The following is a 17816-nucleotide window of genomic DNA, read 5'->3' on the forward strand; positions in this document are numbered from 1 at the left end:
CAGCATCGAGCTTCAGATCAATGGTGTTGTCATGGTAACAAACAAACTACATACAGAATGTTCTGCAACAGTGAATGTAAAATGTAATGAACAAGAGTTTTCATACTCAATATAACTTTATTTTTTTAAAACTTTTTATTTTTTATGATCAGTGTGATTTTTTTTTGTTTTTGGTTCTTTTTTATTTTTTTAATTTCTTTAATTTCCACACAAGTGTGTGTGTGTGGGTGTGTGTGTGTGTGTGTGTGTGGTGTGTGTGTGTGTGTGTGTGTGTGTGTGTGTGTGTGTGGTCTGTGTGTGTGTGTCTGTGTGTGTGTAACACAGAGGGGCGGGGGGCAGCTGACAGAAAAAAAATCTCCGATGGTAGAGACGCAACGGAGTTGCATTTAAACCAAGCAGCATGTCGGAACCCCGTTTACCAGAAATCTACCGGTTACTATGTAAGGACTACAAACCAAAGTTAAAAACAACCTGAACTGAAGAAACCCTAAACGTTAACGGAACAGATCCGCAGACCCGATTGACTGACGGAGAGAGAGAGAAGCGCATTTTCTCCATGTTCGTGTGTGTGTGTGTGTGTGTGTGGTGTGTGTGTGTGTGTGTGTGTATGTGTGTGTGTGTGTTGTGTGTGTGGTGTGTGTGTGTGTGTGTTTGTGTGTGTGGTGTGTAAGATTGATCCGAGCGGGTTTGTCGGCGGGGGGCGCTGTGATTATCACAGAACGCTGCGCGGCCAGTTGAGGAGTTGTATCATCCGAGCACGGATATTGACTCATATTACTCGATATACTTGTCTCTCGGCAAAAGTGCTTTATCCGTACCGGATACACGTTTCAGCCGAGTACTCGGATCACCCCTAATAGGAATGTTGAGATATACTGGGTATAGTACTAGCTATACTAAACTGGGAAACATTAAAGTATCATTCTTTCACATACCCCACAAGGAAGCAGTCTTTTTGCTTTCACTTTTTAAAACCCATTTAATTGATTTGTGATGTGCTTTTACTTTGGTATGTTTTTATTATCATTTATTCTGTCTTTATTTAATTGTTTTTATCACATAATTCTTCTCTGCCGTTGTTTCATTACATCAATCTAAATTCTTATTATAAGAAGTTACATTGTCTTGCTTTATTCCTGTACTTTCATTGTGTCCACCAAACCACTATCTCTAAGACCCTAATTAAATAAAGGCTATTATTATTGTATCGTTATTACAGATAGGCTTGTACTGTTGCCCAGTCTGTGCTGGATGCAGAGAGAAGGTGGAGAAAGCCTCTCAGAAAAGAGATCATATTGTTTTTCTTGAAACAACACCCCCACAGTGTGCCACCGCTGAAACAGACAGACAGACAGACAGACAGACGAATTTCATGCACACATGTAAACACAAGCACCACGTGTGCAAACACACTATTCTCTCAGCACATGTTCACAAACTCAACTCATGCGTACACATAACTCATAGGGGAGATGATGGCAAATTCAAAGTCCCCATGTAATAAAATGCATCACAGGGAAATTGGATCTCGGTCTGATGATTTATAGTCACCATGTCTGCAAAGATATGGAGGAATATTTGCACATATGCCATTCACTCTCATACACACACACACACACACACACACACACACACACACACACACACACACACTTATATAAAGCATGAGCACTTATTAACTAAAGAGGAATGAGATGGCACCACGATACATCATGAAGTTCATTCATTTTTCAGATTTACAGTACAAGCTCTGTTTGAGTGTGTGAATTCAGGCACGTTAGTTGAGACCACAGTAGTGTATGTCCTGTATGAGTATGCTGCAGCATATACAACAGCACATCTTTTGCAATAGGGCATTGGTGTTGAGCCTTTGTGCTCAACTCACTCTTTGGCTCTGCCATGTCTGCTGCAATGTTAAATAGCATTCCATGAGCCCCACCTCCACCCAGGACAGCCACCTGAGGGCTATCAGGGCTATGCTCGATCAGAACTAGTTTCCAAAGATATTTGACTGTCCAACAAGCTGTTCTGACATAATATACTGGAAACTTTAGTTCCACCATGGCAGAAGGTAGTAACATGATTCAATCCCTGACTTTAGTGTGTCCTTGTGAGGAGTGGCGAGGTCAACTCTGTACATATTCTGCTTTCACACAATAATCCATTCCACTTCAGCTGGCTGACTATATACTGAATAGAACAGTGCATTGCATTGGTGTGTAAATTATTTGTGTTCTGCAGAAAGGTTGGGTAAAACAGAAGACCTGAATTGTGCTTTCCAGAGACAGAAACTAACTGGGTGCTTAACCTCAAAATTATAGCAGCTGTTAATCCCAGTTTTTAAACCATTCTCATAATATTTTAGATGTTTGATGAATTTCTTGATGAATGACACAGTGGCTGTATTCCTGGTTGTGCATTATTCAAGTTGTTTGGTCTACTGTCCCTTTGCTTGCCTCTTGTGGCTATTTGGGAGTTTGACCCCCCCCCCCCATGTTGGTCTGTTCTGTTGGATTTAATGAAGTCACTGTCTTGATTGTCGTGTGTATATATGAATCTTACAGTTAAACAAGACTCATGCTCTGAGGAAGATCTCAGGCTGAAATGTGTCAGCAATGAAATTTTATTAAAACATGTTGTGTGTGTCGTGACCTCTTGCCAGGTTGCAGAGCAGTTAATGACTATTGCCTACGAGAGTGGAGTCAACCTGTTCGACACAGCTGAGGTCTACGCAGGCGGCAGGTGGGTGTCGAGCAAACCTGATTGCAGTTTGGTTGATCTCATAACAACCTATTCATAATTTGGTGTAGTCGGGTGCAGATATGTGGCGTGTCTCCACAAAGTGTTTTAAATCATTTGTGTTTAGCTGGAAGGTTTCATACATGCAGAGTCTTGCATGTTCCACTCATTTATTGAACCGATAAACAAGTGTCATGCAATTTACAATTATTCATGACCTTAGAAAAGGTTTCCACATGCCATATATTTGAGACGGGATGGGTAAATTCACTTGGACGAAATGAGAATCACTGCTGTTAATGTGATGCTGGAATTATTATTATTGATTATTATGTTATTGTGGCTCTTTGCTGGAGGTAACCTGAGCCTGCGCCTTTGGATAATGTTTGAATATGAAGGGAAAACGTAAAATATTAATATTCATGCAGAATCTTAGGTTAATCTTTAGGACTTTAGGAATGTTTTGGATTTTTGTGTTAGAACAAAGTGCATTACAGCTTTGAAAGGCTTACACTGTGACCTCATTTGCAGAATCAGATATTTATTATTTCTTTAAACAGTCTGAGTCTGATGCAAACATGACGAAAATCCTGCAGAACACCTTTCTAGCTTATCTAAGCATGATCAGGGCAAATGAGAAGATTTTCATTATTGTCTTGGCATTCAACAAGTTTACATTTTGGAAAAATACAGTGACAATAAGAAAATGATCAACTAATCTTTTTACTGTCTTCTTTTAACCTCTTAGGACCACTAAGGAGTGATTTTTCTTTAGCTGTAACGTAATTTACTCGAATAGATTAATAAAAATAACAAAACACAAATCATATCAAACAAATTATCACTTTCAGATGACACTTTGTTTAAAAAGTTTTTAAGACTTTTTGAGTGCACCATTCAACTGCCTGTTTATGAACAAAGTGGTTTGCCTTCTTTTCAATGCACAGGGGAGTTTTTTTTTTAGTTTGTTGACAATAAATTTTGGAGTTGATATGTTAGAGGGAGTGTTCATGAATTCACACTCCAAACTAATAATGCCACCTCATTTGTATTGCCTTGCAGGGCTGAAATCATTCTCGGAAACATTATCAAGAAGAAATGCTGGAGGTAATGATGACATCAATATGTGTTATTGCTTCATCACTTTTGTTGCGAGAGAGAAAGATGGAGAAGGACGACGTGTTGCACATTGCAAGGGGCGCAAGTAGTGTGTGTGAGGCATGTATGAAAGACAAAGAGGATCGGAATGAGTCAGGAATCAATGCATCCATGATGGCACCAGATGTGGTAACAAAGAAACTAAGAGAATGGACAATTCATTTTGTATCACTCATTCTGCTCCATCTTTCTCTGCACTTTTTCAGGCGATCCAGTTTGGTGATTACAACTAAACTATACTGGGGAGGAAAGTAAGTAAGAAACTCTCTGTTGTCATTTCCATGCCTGATGACAGGTCAGAGACACAATGAGTAGGATTTCCGTAAAAAAAACAATGTATAGAAAAATAATCCCTCTCAATCATCACTACTGACCCACTAGAAGTGCATGGCAATGTCTGCATCTGCAGAGACCGTTCAGGACATTTCTGGGTGTCAACCTCTATAAAACCGTACAGCGTGGTGACAGATCTTAAGCATGCATCCAAGAGAGAGCTACGACAATGGCGGACACAGCACCAACAAAATGCAAATACTGTATAGCGAGGCGAAACGCCAGGCAGACAAAAAGCTTGTTCCAAAACTAAAGTTAATCTGACTTTTACCCGCTGACGAGCACCGTAGCCCTCATTCAGCCAGGAAGGAGAGGCCAATTTTGTTGTTCACAAACTGCAACCAAAAAGAATCTGACTCATTCTGCCTTAAGTTTTATTTATTTGGGAAGTCTCATTTAGATCAAGATCTGTTACAAGACAGACCAAAGAACAAATCACATACAATACATACAACACATAAAGACGAATCTGCTACAATTCAGGGAATTGTGGACTGGCAGGCAGACCATTTATTTATCCAAAAAAACGAGGAAACAAGAAGAACAGGAACCAAGGAAATAAATAGAGAACAGGCTGGGAAACACACAGCACGCTGACGCAGGGACATGCTACAATCAAACTCACTAGAACAAACACAAAATGATCTGACAAAGGACAAGGGGAAGACAAAGACTAAATACAGAGGGAAACAAGGCAGGTGACACAAGGACTGGGAAACAGGTGAGAAACATCAGGCAATCGCAAGGGCGGGAAAATGCAGGAAGTAAAACTAGACAAGACAGCACATAAACCAGACTATCACAATAAAACAGGAAATAGAACATAATACAAAACAAGACCAAAAATTAAACAATCATAAGGAGACAGAACCAAAATACCAGAACAGAACAGAAAACAAAGCAAAATACCGAAACCATAACAAAATCAGTCATCACCCACAGTCACAATAATCAAAACATTCACATATAGTCATCATATCACATGTCAGAGGAGAGTGTTGCTAAAAGTATTTCAGTCACACAAAAATGACAATAAACTAGTTCTCAAATCTCTTGATAATGATCAAAATCATCCCACATATATCCTAAAAAATTACACAAATTTATGTCCTTATATTTCTTGTTACATTCAGCATGTAGTTTATGTAGCTCTATTTCAAATACAAAAATAGTTTAGCCTCCCAACACTAACGTTTTTCTCTGTAACAACCTGAGCAACATCATGTCACATACTTTAACCACTTTAATGACCAACTGGATAACCAATTACTTAGCTAAATCTGGAAAAGAGAGATAGAAGAGACTCAAAAGAGAGACTCACTCACTCACTCACTCACTCACTCACTCACTCACTCACTCCCTTCCTCCCTCCTTTGGCGGAGACTGTCCAACTGGGTCTGGTGATAAGGGTAAAGTTATTCCTAAGCATTCCATCAAGCCCTTCCACCTCTCTCCTCCACAGTTTAAATGCATTACAAGGCTGAACAGTTGAAAGCACCAGAAATTTCTGATAATATGGAAACTATTTGAATGCACTGACAGCCATAAACACAGCAACATAAAATGGTTCATATAGCCACTCATAATGTCTATTCAGTCATTTACATTGTTACATGACACTTTGCAGAAGTAGGTGACAAGAGCACATAAGAACTAACTCTTTTTACAGCTGTGGGATAAAAAGTACACATCCAGTAAAACATTGGCCCGAAACCCAAAAATGAATGAATAAATGAAAAAGATTGACAGTGTTAGCTTATCACTGGTTTGTTTGTCCCATCAGAGCGGAGACGGAAAGAGGACTGTCCAGGAAACACATTATTGAAGGCAAGGCATGCAAACACACACACTGACACACACAAACACACACGCACACGCACACACACACACACGCACACACACACACACACACACACACACACACACGCAACACACACACACACACACGCAACACACAAGATGAACAAAACAACAACTTAAGATGTTTAGTTTTTCTCTCTCAACAAACCCTAAATGCATGTTCTTTTTTCCACTATACAGTGCTTCATTGTGTCAATTCAATCAACCTCCACTATCTCAACCTTTGCATCCCTCTGTCTCTCAGGTCTAAAAGGCTCTCTACAAAGGATGCAGTTGGAATATGTAGATGTAGTTTTTGCCAACCGCCCTGACAGCAACACTCCCATGGAGGGTAAGTCAGCCAATCAACATTCAATTTTCAACCTAAGAAACCAATCCCAGCGAGTGTCATTAATGATGTTGAGCAACAGGTAGTGATGCTTCTCAGTGTTTTACTAGAGTTGTTTGCTTCTCTATCATTTGTCCTCAGAGTGTCAGAGTTAATTTTGTTTGTTTTGGCGCTTATGATTTGGGATACTGCCCTTGCTGTTTTGCAGCAGAATACTTTTACAGTTTTTGATTAGGTTTTGAGTGACTTGAGTCGTGATGTCTCTAAAGTTTGCTCAGTTTAAGAGTGTTACACTTATGAAGAGTTAGACTCTTGAACATATACATTTTTTATATCCAAATAGACTGTTTAAATACTGTAGATTTCTAGTGTGTGTTCATGTCTTGCAAATATCACCAGTTTTTCAACTTTCAGGATTGATGTGGATTTTGTTAGGGGACTGGTGACAGCAGTTGATGATGGAGTATTCACTGGCTAGAGGGCATATATGTCCTTGTAAGAGAAATTAGAGGGTCAGAAAATACCAAAGTAATAAATCCCCCCATGTCTTGGCTTGAAACACAATGTTTGAATGTTTTATCCTCCGTGTGTTGAGGATGAAAGACAGATTAACTGGTGGTGTTAAAGTTGTTTTGCGTCTCTGTTCTAATGAACTAGATGTCTAAGTGATCTTCAGTAAAGATGGGCAGGCAGTCCTATATAATTCATTACCAAGAAGTTGCTTATTGACCTGCATATTACTAATGTATTGGTTCCTCATTAGACATCATAAATTGATTGTGTACTATTGGATTCTACAGGTAAAGCCCATTAATTGTGGCTTTTCACTCAATACTTAATTAGTGCTCACAACTAATCAATTAGGAAGTTGCATGTTAATTAGTTATTTGTATTTGCACTTGTTTTTATAAGAATGTATGTCCTTCAGTGGGACTTTTAAAATGTATGCAATTTAGCTCAACATGACTTTCTAGAAAACTTTAATTTATCTAAATTGTGAATAAGGGTTTATGTTTTAACTTTGATATGACAGTTTGTATATGATTGCTAGTGTGAAAGCTCATTAAACTTAAGCAATATTGCCAGGAATTATGTCTAAGAAAACTGATAATGTGGAAGCTCTGTTTTCATAATTTAGTGTTGCAGTGTAAGATATGATACACACCTTGATTTTATACTTTGTTCTTGCTTCTTTATGGATTTCTACTGTCCTGCAAACTCAAGCCTACTTTTGCCCACCATCTGCCCTCACTGTTCATTTCCTATTTAATTCCTTTTACATCTATTGCTTCCTCAAACTTGTTTTGCACTCCATCTTCTTCTCTCTCTCTTTTATAAATATGTAAATTATCATTTAGCAAATTGAAGAGAATACGAAAAGTCAAGTTTTCTTGATTATACATTGTTGTTTTACCCTTGAAATACAAGAGTCCTGCCACAGTCTTCAAAAGAATAGGGAAACATGCTGAAACATGTTTTTGTCTTTGAACACAACAAGGTTTTCCCTTTGTGGCTCTTTGGAGTCTCAGGAACATTTTCTTTGAATACATTTTGAACGTGTTTATTTTTAGGGTACAGAACTGAATGTGGTGAGAGGAGCATGTAACTGTCTGCGATGTACAGGGTGGAATCAATCAATAAATGTTTCCTGTTAATCCAACTGACTGATGCGATGTGGGCATGTGTATTTTTCTACAGAGATTGTTCGGGCCATGACCTATGTCATCAACCAAGGCATGGCAATGTACTGGGGGACGTCTCGGTGGACGGCCATGGAGATTATGGTAAGCAGCACGGAGCTTTTAGGAGCGTACAGGTTTTCCTAGGCCCAGTGGTTTCCTCCATCTGTTTCCTCTTCCTGTCTACTTCCCGTTTCACCTCTCGCTACATTAATTTATATGGGGGGTATGAAGCCACAGCAGAGGGTAATGAAATGAACACATGCCTAAAGTGACATTCAAGGACCTAACATCCATTCTCCCCTCTCCCTCGCCTTCTGAGAACAGCGCAGTGTGTTGACATCCTCTCTCTGTAATCACGGCAAAGTGGAGCAGATACCTTTGTAGAACACAAGCCCAGATGAAAGCTGTGTAATTTAGATAGCATCAATAATGAAGGGGAGGGGGGGGGGTGTAAATGTGTCTTGTCAGTGTACGTGACAAGGCAGCAGTACAGTACACACATATACACACGCTGTACATGCACACACGGGCTCAAGGCCCATTTCATGGGTTGCAGCACAGAAGGGCAACATGTAATTTGTAAGTGAAGAGATTGCATCGACATTATCCTTGTGTTACGCTGAGTAGATTCCCTCCTCTTTCACAGCAGGAGACCTACAAAAAATAAAAGTGTGGGGAGTGTTTGAAAAAGTAACAAGCCCAACATATTTATGTGTGTTTCCTCTGGCATGTGTTCTTGAAGGACAAATGGAAATCCAGATAAGACGAAATAGAAGTAAATTTGAATATGGTGCCTCGGAGACTTGTGATATGGAATGTTGATTGGATGACTTACTGTGAGCCCTGCATTTGAATTTGTGCCCCGCTCCCACAAGCTGATTAACACCCTCCCATCTCTTTCTTGAATTTAACCTATGCCCAACTATGGCTCCTAACTTCTTCTCTTGCCTAATATGATCCCTTTTATTCTATTTTATTCTCACCAAAAAGAAAACAAGTGCGTTCCTGCAGCATTACATTAAACACTACATGAAAGGATGATGCTGCAGTGAGATCCAACATCATATCCATTCATTCTCGCCCCTTTGTTAATCTCTAGGAGGCATATTCGGTGGCAAGACAGTTTAATCTGATCCCTCCAGTGTGTGAGCAGGCAGAGTATCATCTTTTCCAGAGGGAGAAAGTAGAAGTGCAACTGCCTGAACTTTACCACAAGATAGGCAAGTATTCCTTGTGTGTGGTAATCAATGCCAATTTATAAAATGTCTGGTGTCAGGACAAGGTAGCAAAAACGTCGGTCAGAACATGCTTGCTCTGTTTATTATAGATGAGTAAAATGAAAGTATTAAACAGATAAATAAACCATCATTCTCCTTTGCTCATTCCCTGTTGCCGTTATTCTTTTTTTTTATCTTCTCATATCACTTTCCTGGCACAGTTCTCACACATTTATCCCACACCTCTTCCTTCCTTCTCTTGAACTCTATATGGTTTCCATGGTGACAGGAGTCGGGGCGATGACATGGTCACCTCTGGCATGCGGCATAATCACAGGAAAATATGAAAATGGCATTCCTGAATCTTCTAGGGCTTCCATGAAGGTATGCAAGCTTCATCATGATTTTTTTCACATTCTGACTGTTAAACTTGTTAAAGATCCATTTGTGTCAGTGTCAGGGAGGGCTATTAAATAATGAGACGTGTGACAAGTTTCATTAGGAATCCTTGGTAACTGTCCTTTTAAGTTTTAATTTACCAAGACTGCACAGATATTCAGTGCTACCTAAGATAGAACCACATTAGACAGCTTTGTCTGTCATAATGGTTCGTGACCGTGGTCCCCAAGATATATTAATATATTGGGCACAAGATCACTGCAAAAATCTCCTTTTTACAAACTAATTTTTGCTTGAGACTAAATCATTTTGTTCTTAAAACAAGTGAAAACTTCTGCAAGTGCAGTGAGAATAATTTCTATATTCTTAAAATCAAGTTGATGCCTGTTTTTTTTCTTGGCTCAAAATAAAGACACTTATATCTTCAAACAATTCTCACAGAACCTTAGATTTTTCCACTTGTTATAAGAAAAAAATAATTTGGGTGATTCGGTTATAGAAAGAAATGAGAATAGATAATGAGGAATTACATATGAAAGAAAAGCACAAATTAGTAGTTAGTTCTTTCAAAATGTTTTTTTCCAGTCAAATGCTTGATGTTTCCATCTCCTTCAGGCTTCTAAAAATCCTTCAAAGTAAACAGTCTAAAAAGAGAAAACTTCTTATCATAGCAACACACAATATTCAATTAACAGTCTTGCTCATCACTGATGCAAGAAGACCCATTAAAGAATGAACACATTGCACAATGACACAAGTTGGCTGTGACAGCAAGCAGCAGGTGCAGTGGGGCAAAGGAGGACAGTAAAAACAACAGCCGGGTGTGACGGTCCAGGCCAAAGCATGAACTGTGGAATTAAAATGGAAAATATCCAGCAGCTAAGTGTAACAAACACATGGACCAGAGTCCCTGTGGCAGACAATTGTCCAACACAACGTGAGACAATATTAGAACATTTAGTGGAGTTACACTGGATATGATTTTGAATCATGTTTTGATTATTTTGTCATTTTGTGGCATTCTTCTTTACTGCATTTTACAGTTGTAACAAATACAAAGAGGAACTTTACCCTGTAGTTGACCTATGAACTGTTTACTTGAAGTGTTTCACCTTCATTAAACCATACTGTAATGCTTAAAGAAACCGTTGGGTCATGTTATCCATCCCAGCCTATATCCCTGTGGCTCTGGTAGTATATGTGTATAAGAAGCAGATACATACAAGCTGTCTTTATTGATAAATATAATAAATGATGTCATGTCTTTAGCCCCTAAGTTATTTCACTATTTTATATTGATAGCACATAGTTCATCTTTTGACTTTTCTTTCATTTATCATTTAACTTATTCTTTCTCTCTCCTATATACACCTCCGTTTGTACCTTGCCCGATTTTGAAATTTCTTTACTTTTAGTTCCTTTGTCTAATCTATCTTTCTCATAACCTCTCTTTCCCTTCCACACTCGCTCAATCAATCTCTATCCCCTCTTCGCTCCCACCAGTCGTATCAGTGGTTGAAGGAGAAAATAGTAAGTGAGGATGGAAGGAAACAACAAGCCAAGCTGAAAGAGCTCAACCACATTGCAGAGAAGCTGGTCTGCACTCTGCCTCAACTGGCTGTGGGTAAGACTTCACCTTCTTATAGCAAATACTGTGAAAGCAAGGCTTTGGAAACACAGCGGCAGTCAGGCAGGAACCTTTTTAATGTGAGGCCAGACCAAAACTCGTATCATCCTTTACACAATGTCTGTGTTTGCTTATTTGCTTCGTGGGTTTGATTTGTCCTCCACCCACACACGTGGTAAATTGGTACTTTCAGCTAAATTATTCTGCACCAGTGGAGTGCCTGAGCTAGTAAATGCATTCAAACATGTAAAAATCTGTGGTGTACTTTAGAAAAATGGCTGGCAGTAATGCAGTATTCATGGTTTGTAGTAAACGGACTAAAACAAAACAAAAACCTTGGATTTTTACGTTCTGATAAATTGTTATATGCATCCAGGAAGAGCAAATACAGGAAAAGACTTAAAGCGTTTAAGTTATAAGAGAATAATAGGCAGCAGTGCGCCATCAAGTGGGCGTCATGTGTATATCAACCTCTCTTTCTCTCCAGCATGGTGTCTAAGAAATGAAGGTGTGAGCTCAGTTCTTCTGGGAACATCCAACCCTGAACAGCTCACTGAGAACCTTGGAGCCATACAGGTGGGAACATGCAGAAACACGCACACGGCTGCTTTCACCTGTGTTAGGGTCTGCTGCTTGCTTAGTACCTATGGTAACACTATCCTCCAGCTCGATCAGTTATTATTGTAGTATTGTCAAAAAGCCTTCCCTTATCTGAATGTCTTTATACATCCAGGTTTCTTTACTTTTTTCTTCCCTTTTGCTTCACTGTATTTCTCACTTCCTTCCTGCCAAGCATATTCATTTTAGCTCTCTCTCTCTTTCTCTTTCGCCCAGGTCCTTCCTAAGATGACGTCTCATGTGGTGTCAGAAATTGACCACATCCTGGGCAACAGACCGTACAGTAAGAAGGACTACCGCTCTTAGACCAGGCTGGTGGACTCCTGAGAGGTCAGCCTACCTACTCACCTGCCTACTTAACCATACTGCTACCATGGACGTTCAATGTTTAAGTCCATGGTTCTTTCCTTGGGCCCCACTCAGCTCCAGCTTCAGTCTGGAACAGACAGCCTTGTTAAGCCCAGCATTGTCCTGCTCACATCAGCTGTACCCGGTTCATCTCAGCCAAGAGACGCTTAACAAACGCAGCTTTTTGCAGCCTCAAAAGCAACTTAGTCAACCTGAGTAAATCGAAACTTTGCGTCCCCGAACCAAGATGTTAACCCTTTTAGTGCCACTCCATTCAAGTATAACTATGCAGAGCTTAGTCTTGCCCATGCAGTTCTAGAGCACTGCATATTGGTTCAACTCCTCCCAGGGACCACATTAAGAAATACAATTAATTTAATTAATTAATTGTATTTCATGATGGCAAGAACAGCTCCTAATTGTTTGTGATACACCTTCACCCACATTTACAGTTGAGATTTGAGCAGTGCTGTAGGAAAAGCACTGCAGGAGTATTTCGTTACTCGAAAGTGCCTTGCTCAATGGCACCTTGATATTAGTTGTTGAGTAAAACAGTTATGTCACTTGTTCACTTTTCCAACCCACATCCTGTCGATGACTCAGACCCTCTGGTCTCAAGCCTTCCTCTCAAATGTCCAGACTTCCACCCACAAGTAATTTAATTTGAGAACAAAATTCATACTGAGCACATATTTTATTCAGGAGAAATGCTGTACCACAAGCTGAATACATCAATACAAACACCTTAGACTTAAACTGTACATGTTATGTTCCTTACTAGAAAGTAAACATAAAGAAACATAGCTTTAGTTGCATGAACATTGCCAGTCATTTAGCCAGTGCTTTCATTCAATTACTATGCAGTGCAGCAAACAAAATTACCATAAACCCAATACTCTCACCTCTTGTGTCTGAGGCTCAAGTCGAGGGATAAAATGTATTTTCCCATGAAATGTGTGGTTTAGCAATGACAGTGCTCATACTTCTTTAAAAAAAAAGCTTTATGAATGAGGCCTCAGTGAACCGTTCCCTATTATCTTGAATTAGTTTCAAACTACCTACCATTTGTACTCAAACCTGTATTTAGTTTAGGACAGAATAGTATTCAGTAGATATGATAGGCTGGAAATCCTGAGTGCAGGTGCATGTTTCTCCAGCTATAGTGTGCCTCCCTTCCCTTTTCTACAAAGCACATAAGGAATCAACAGAAAGGAGTTGGATCAGAAATACTGCAAGCTTGTCTACTGTTTGTCAGTGACCGCCTGTCAAGCAAAGGATCCTGGAGCATCAGTGTCATTGGGATTGGGCCTTTCAGGGAGAGAGTGAAGCATGTTGCCCCTGTGTGGTCTTTTTCAGGAACTGCTGCTCTGCTTCAGGAGGTAATAGAAGAGAGAAATAACACTTAGCAAAAGCATTGGACAACTACTCAGTTTGCATTTATTATGGAGACATTTGACTCCCTTTCGGTTTGTGAACTGAACCTGCATTGCTGATTGCCTCAATGAACCTCGCAGAAAAGGACTTAAGCATTTATCTATGTAATAAAATGATGCCTCTTTGCTGGTCACAAATTGCTTGTTAATGGCCCAAAGAGACATATAGGCAAGAGATGTGGAAAACATTACAGTATTTATTCTAGAGTAGTTATTTTGACATTTTGAGATATTGTTTTGAGAACTATGGGAAAGTAACATGTACATAAAATGTTAAGGCATACCTTGTAACATAAACAAAACCACGAAGAAGCCTCTTGTGCAAATTCAGACTTTACAGTACTGTATGGCTAATATATAAATAAGTAAATAGAGGTGTTGTATGTAAATAGTTATTTTGTTGCTCCTCTATAGAATCACTGCATCAGTTGGAGTGTTTGAGTCACTCTTCATCCCATTCTCCTCCAGGCCGACTTCACACTGTCACAGAATATATTGCTGGCTCCTGAAGAATATTTCACATAAGTATTTATAAAGAGTAATGGTAAATTTTCTTTGTTTTTGCATCGTGAAGTCAGATTATGTGTTGCAGTGTTAAAAATGGCATTATTTAAAGAAGGACCTTCTGTAAGTAATGAGCTTCTGTTCAAACTTAAGCATTGACCCTGAATCATTATCTCTGACCAGGCAGCTGAGCTCTCACAGTTCATGTCACCTTCATGCGTTGTTTTCTGATTTTTATCTTCTTTTTTCTTTTTATCTGGAAAACAAGCCATCACAGAGATCAGCAGTAATGTTGGCCAGGTTCCAGTTAAGTCACTGCCTTGTCCTTGATGTACATTTGTTGACTTGTAGCACAAACACCCTCCAGATTTTAATCAAAGGAAATTTCTGCCCATGTAGTCCTTTGCCAGAAATGCTGTTACACACATGACAATGAAGCATCAATAAGCAGTGTTTGGCTGACAGTTTAATTTTCTGGCCTTTGGGATAAAAAAAAGACCAGGCCAAAAATAGACTTCCCTATGGCTATTAGCATTGACCTGGTGTTACAAAGAAGAACAGACCTCTTAAGCCTCATTTTAATGCAAATGACGAGCAGTTTGCTAACAAAAAAACATCCAGGAAATCTATTTAAGTCTCCTTTAAGGTCAGATCAGTGTAATTCCCTTTACTTTAACTCTTAGTGGCAATATGTGTGCCAAAACATATGTTTAGTTTGGTTGCAAGTCAATAAACTGTCTCTCAGTTCCAGTCAGTGACCATGTTGGATCACGGCCTGCGTGTGGAGACTCCTCCACCCGGCAGAGTGCCTTCACTTGAGTCCCACAATCTAGGAGGTCTTACATTACCAGTTGTTAAATCGTGTCCTACAAAGTGAGAATAGAACAAGATGTATGCAGATTCCTATATTATTACATTGCCTAATCTACAGTATGCATTAAATATAACCTAATTAGGACAAAAGCCTTTAAAAACAAAGCAGTTGTGTACACAAAAGTTTGTGTAGAGGTAACTTTTGTAAAATTGACTTGAAATGAAGTAAACGATTCCTGGAATTGTCATCCGTCTTACGCTAAAGATTTGTGTATGGCAATGGCTTTGTTCCATCTTAGCCTCTATTTAGGCTGTTTCCCCAAAAATAATCTTACAAGAACAGTTAAGTCAGAGAGGTAAAAGTGATTTGTCGTATTTTTAATCTTCTCCTTCAACCAGCCATTTGCTTCATGAAGCATCAGTTTGTCTTAAGAAAAGGGCACCAAGTCTTTGAGAGCTAGCAAGTAATACAACATTGCTGTGGGTATCAATGAAATGTAAAGTAATGCATTAATAGTGATATTTGTAGGGGAACTACCCTAAATGTATCAGTGTCTGAAAGAATAGTTACTTGTTCAACAAGTTTACGCTCTTGGAAATGGAGATGAGCTAGAAACGATCTGTGGCTAAACTCAACTCTTATTTATATAACATGAACATTTTTGCAATGTTACACATAACCTTTAACATATGAAACCAACCTAGATCATTTCTCATAAAATATCAGGTAAGGTGTGTTTTCTACAACATGTATATTTGTGGATGGAAAGGAATTTGACATCCAGTTTGGTTCTCTTTTTGTTAAGGTGACATGCAAAGCATCAGTGTCTCCTTTCTCTCCTGAACAGTAGTTTCTCTGTAAATAGTCTGTATGAAAGTGTGATTCTAAATAAATGCATTGCCAATGGAAACAGTGTCTTGCTTTTGTCTCCTAACCATATAACAGATATTTTTATATTCTTAAAATTGCTTATAGCATATTCTAAAAGAGCTCTAAATGACAGACAGACGTCTATCCGATTAAAACACGACTAGTATACCTGGTTGCTTTATTTGTTAGAAAAAACAGAAGACAGACCTGGAGAAACACCCTCCAGACATTTGATCATGAATTTCATGAAGTTGAAACGTGACATTTCAGTCCCTTAAACTCCATTCCTAACAAGTGAAAAACAAAATAGTGTATACCCATCTTTAACCCACTTCCGCCCCAATCCCACCCCTCCAGCTTGTGTTCCCCTTTTCTTCCTCCTTTACTTTGAGCCTGTGGACAGCAGAGCAATGAGCCCTGAGGAGGCACTGATGGACAGAATGTAGTTGCTGGAAAAATAACGAGTTAAGGCAAAAACAAGCATCGACAGATTGATAGTGACAACATGCTAAATGTGTCCAGCTTATATATAAAGATGAGCATTTGATGACTGATAAATAGTATGTTAAACTTGATTGATCCCAAAAGTTATCTGTACTGACGACGTACAATGTGATCAAAGGATACACGGTGGGGTTGAAGTTCTTGAGCAAAAAGAAGGAGGCGATGATGACGAGCACCAGAAAGAGTGTATTGTTATAGAAGATGGAGAAGGTGGTGGCCTCGTAGTCGGCGACCTCATTCTTCTTCCACAGTATCCTAGACAAACAGAAAAAACCTCCATGGTCATGTAAACATACAGCACAGTACGCGTCTTATGGCAAGCGCCCACTACAGAACTTTAGCCTTGGTGTTCCGCTTGCTTACAGCTTTTGGAGCTCCCCAACAAAAGCCTGATATCTGAGTAAAATCGGCATTGGCTAGGCGCTCGCGTACACGTGATCAAGCACAATGTGTGAACTGTTTCTTTTCAGTTACCTAGCAGGCTAAATATCCATAGCTGTCGGGAACTCTGCCAAGGAGCTACAGCCAATGAAAGAACAGGGCAAGGCAAGGGCTGAGGGGAAACCAGGGAGAGGGTTCACCTGTACTTTACTGGATGTCTTGCATTTGCAACACAGACCAAAGTTGTTGTTGTTGTTGTTGTTGCAGAGCAAACTGGCTACAAAAAGTAGTCGTGTGGAAACTATAACTTTGTGACCACGTGTGCCAAAGACAGCACCCCCCTAAAAGCACTTAGTCTGATCTATTTTTTGATTTCAAAATGCTGCTGTTGGTTTTATAAAGCACTGAATGGTTTAGGGGAAAAACTATTTCTGATCTGTTGCTACATTATCAACCATCCAGACCTCTCAGGTCGGCTGTCTGTCCCTAGAGTCAAACTCCCAGAAAACTGCAGGTCAACTGCAACTCTGTTCTTTTAAACAAATACTTCTTTGATGCTGCTCTTTATTTTAATCAAGTAATTGTTAATTTCTTACACTGCACTGTAACTTTTATTCTTGTATTCTACCATGTCACTTCTCGCGTTTGTTTTCGTGACAAAAACGTAGTTTTGAGACTAGACTGGGGGACTCCTCCAAGTAAAAGATCTAGTAGTGTGTGACTAACCGTCGCCGGTTAGTCAGGTAGTGCGCAAAGGAGACAAGTTGTGTTGTGTGGATAGTTCAGCAAACTGGCGACTTTGAAAGTCATGTACTGGGAACTGCAGAGAACCCTTCACTTTCACAGAATTAACAGGCTTTTATTCTGAAACCGTCAAAATATGGTGCTCTTAAATGTTAACCCATGTCTAAGAAAACTGGCATGTTTGCCATATGTTGTTTCTTTTTCAAAAGATGATGATTATTAGTGGCCTTTATGATTTGCTATGGGCTTTAAAAATC

At 39.4% G+C, this 17816-nt stretch overlaps 2 protein-coding genes across 4 annotated transcripts in view; one reads left to right on the forward strand and one right to left on the reverse strand.

Moving 5' to 3' along the window:
* The window catches only part of kcnab1a (potassium voltage-gated channel subfamily A regulatory beta subunit 1a), a 113169-nt gene extending 97199 nt beyond the window's left edge, over positions 1-15970 (forward strand). For all 3 annotated transcript variants that reach the window (XM_032508468.1, XM_032508474.1, XM_032508478.1), the window contains exons 4-14: positions 2663-2742; positions 3802-3846; positions 4104-4148; positions 6014-6057; positions 6335-6421; positions 8117-8202; positions 9200-9320; positions 9607-9701; positions 11220-11340; positions 11831-11919; positions 12178-15970. In XM_032508468.1, coding sequence (XP_032364359.1) covers positions 2663-2742; positions 3802-3846; positions 4104-4148; positions 6014-6057; positions 6335-6421; positions 8117-8202; positions 9200-9320; positions 9607-9701; positions 11220-11340; positions 11831-11919; positions 12178-12267 — 903 coding nt within the window. In that variant the 3' untranslated portion in view covers positions 12268-15970. The remainder of the gene's footprint in view (positions 1-2662; positions 2743-3801; positions 3847-4103; positions 4149-6013; positions 6058-6334; positions 6422-8116; positions 8203-9199; positions 9321-9606; positions 9702-11219; positions 11341-11830; positions 11920-12177) is intronic.
* A 118-nt stretch (positions 15971-16088) lies between these two features.
* ssr3 (signal sequence receptor, gamma) overlaps positions 16089-17816 on the reverse strand; it is a 3319-nt gene continuing 1591 nt past the window's right edge. The window contains exons 4-5 of the mRNA XM_032508488.1: positions 16558-16689; positions 16089-16379 (exon numbers count right to left, since the gene is read on the reverse strand). Coding sequence (XP_032364379.1) covers positions 16313-16379; positions 16558-16689 — 199 coding nt within the window. The 3' untranslated portion in view covers positions 16089-16312. The remainder of the gene's footprint in view (positions 16380-16557; positions 16690-17816) is intronic.

Source organism: Etheostoma spectabile, chromosome 3, assembly GCF_008692095.1.
Source record: "Etheostoma spectabile isolate EspeVRDwgs_2016 chromosome 3, UIUC_Espe_1.0, whole genome shotgun sequence".
In the NCBI taxonomy this organism is placed as follows: domain Eukaryota; kingdom Metazoa; phylum Chordata; class Actinopteri; order Perciformes; family Percidae; genus Etheostoma; species Etheostoma spectabile.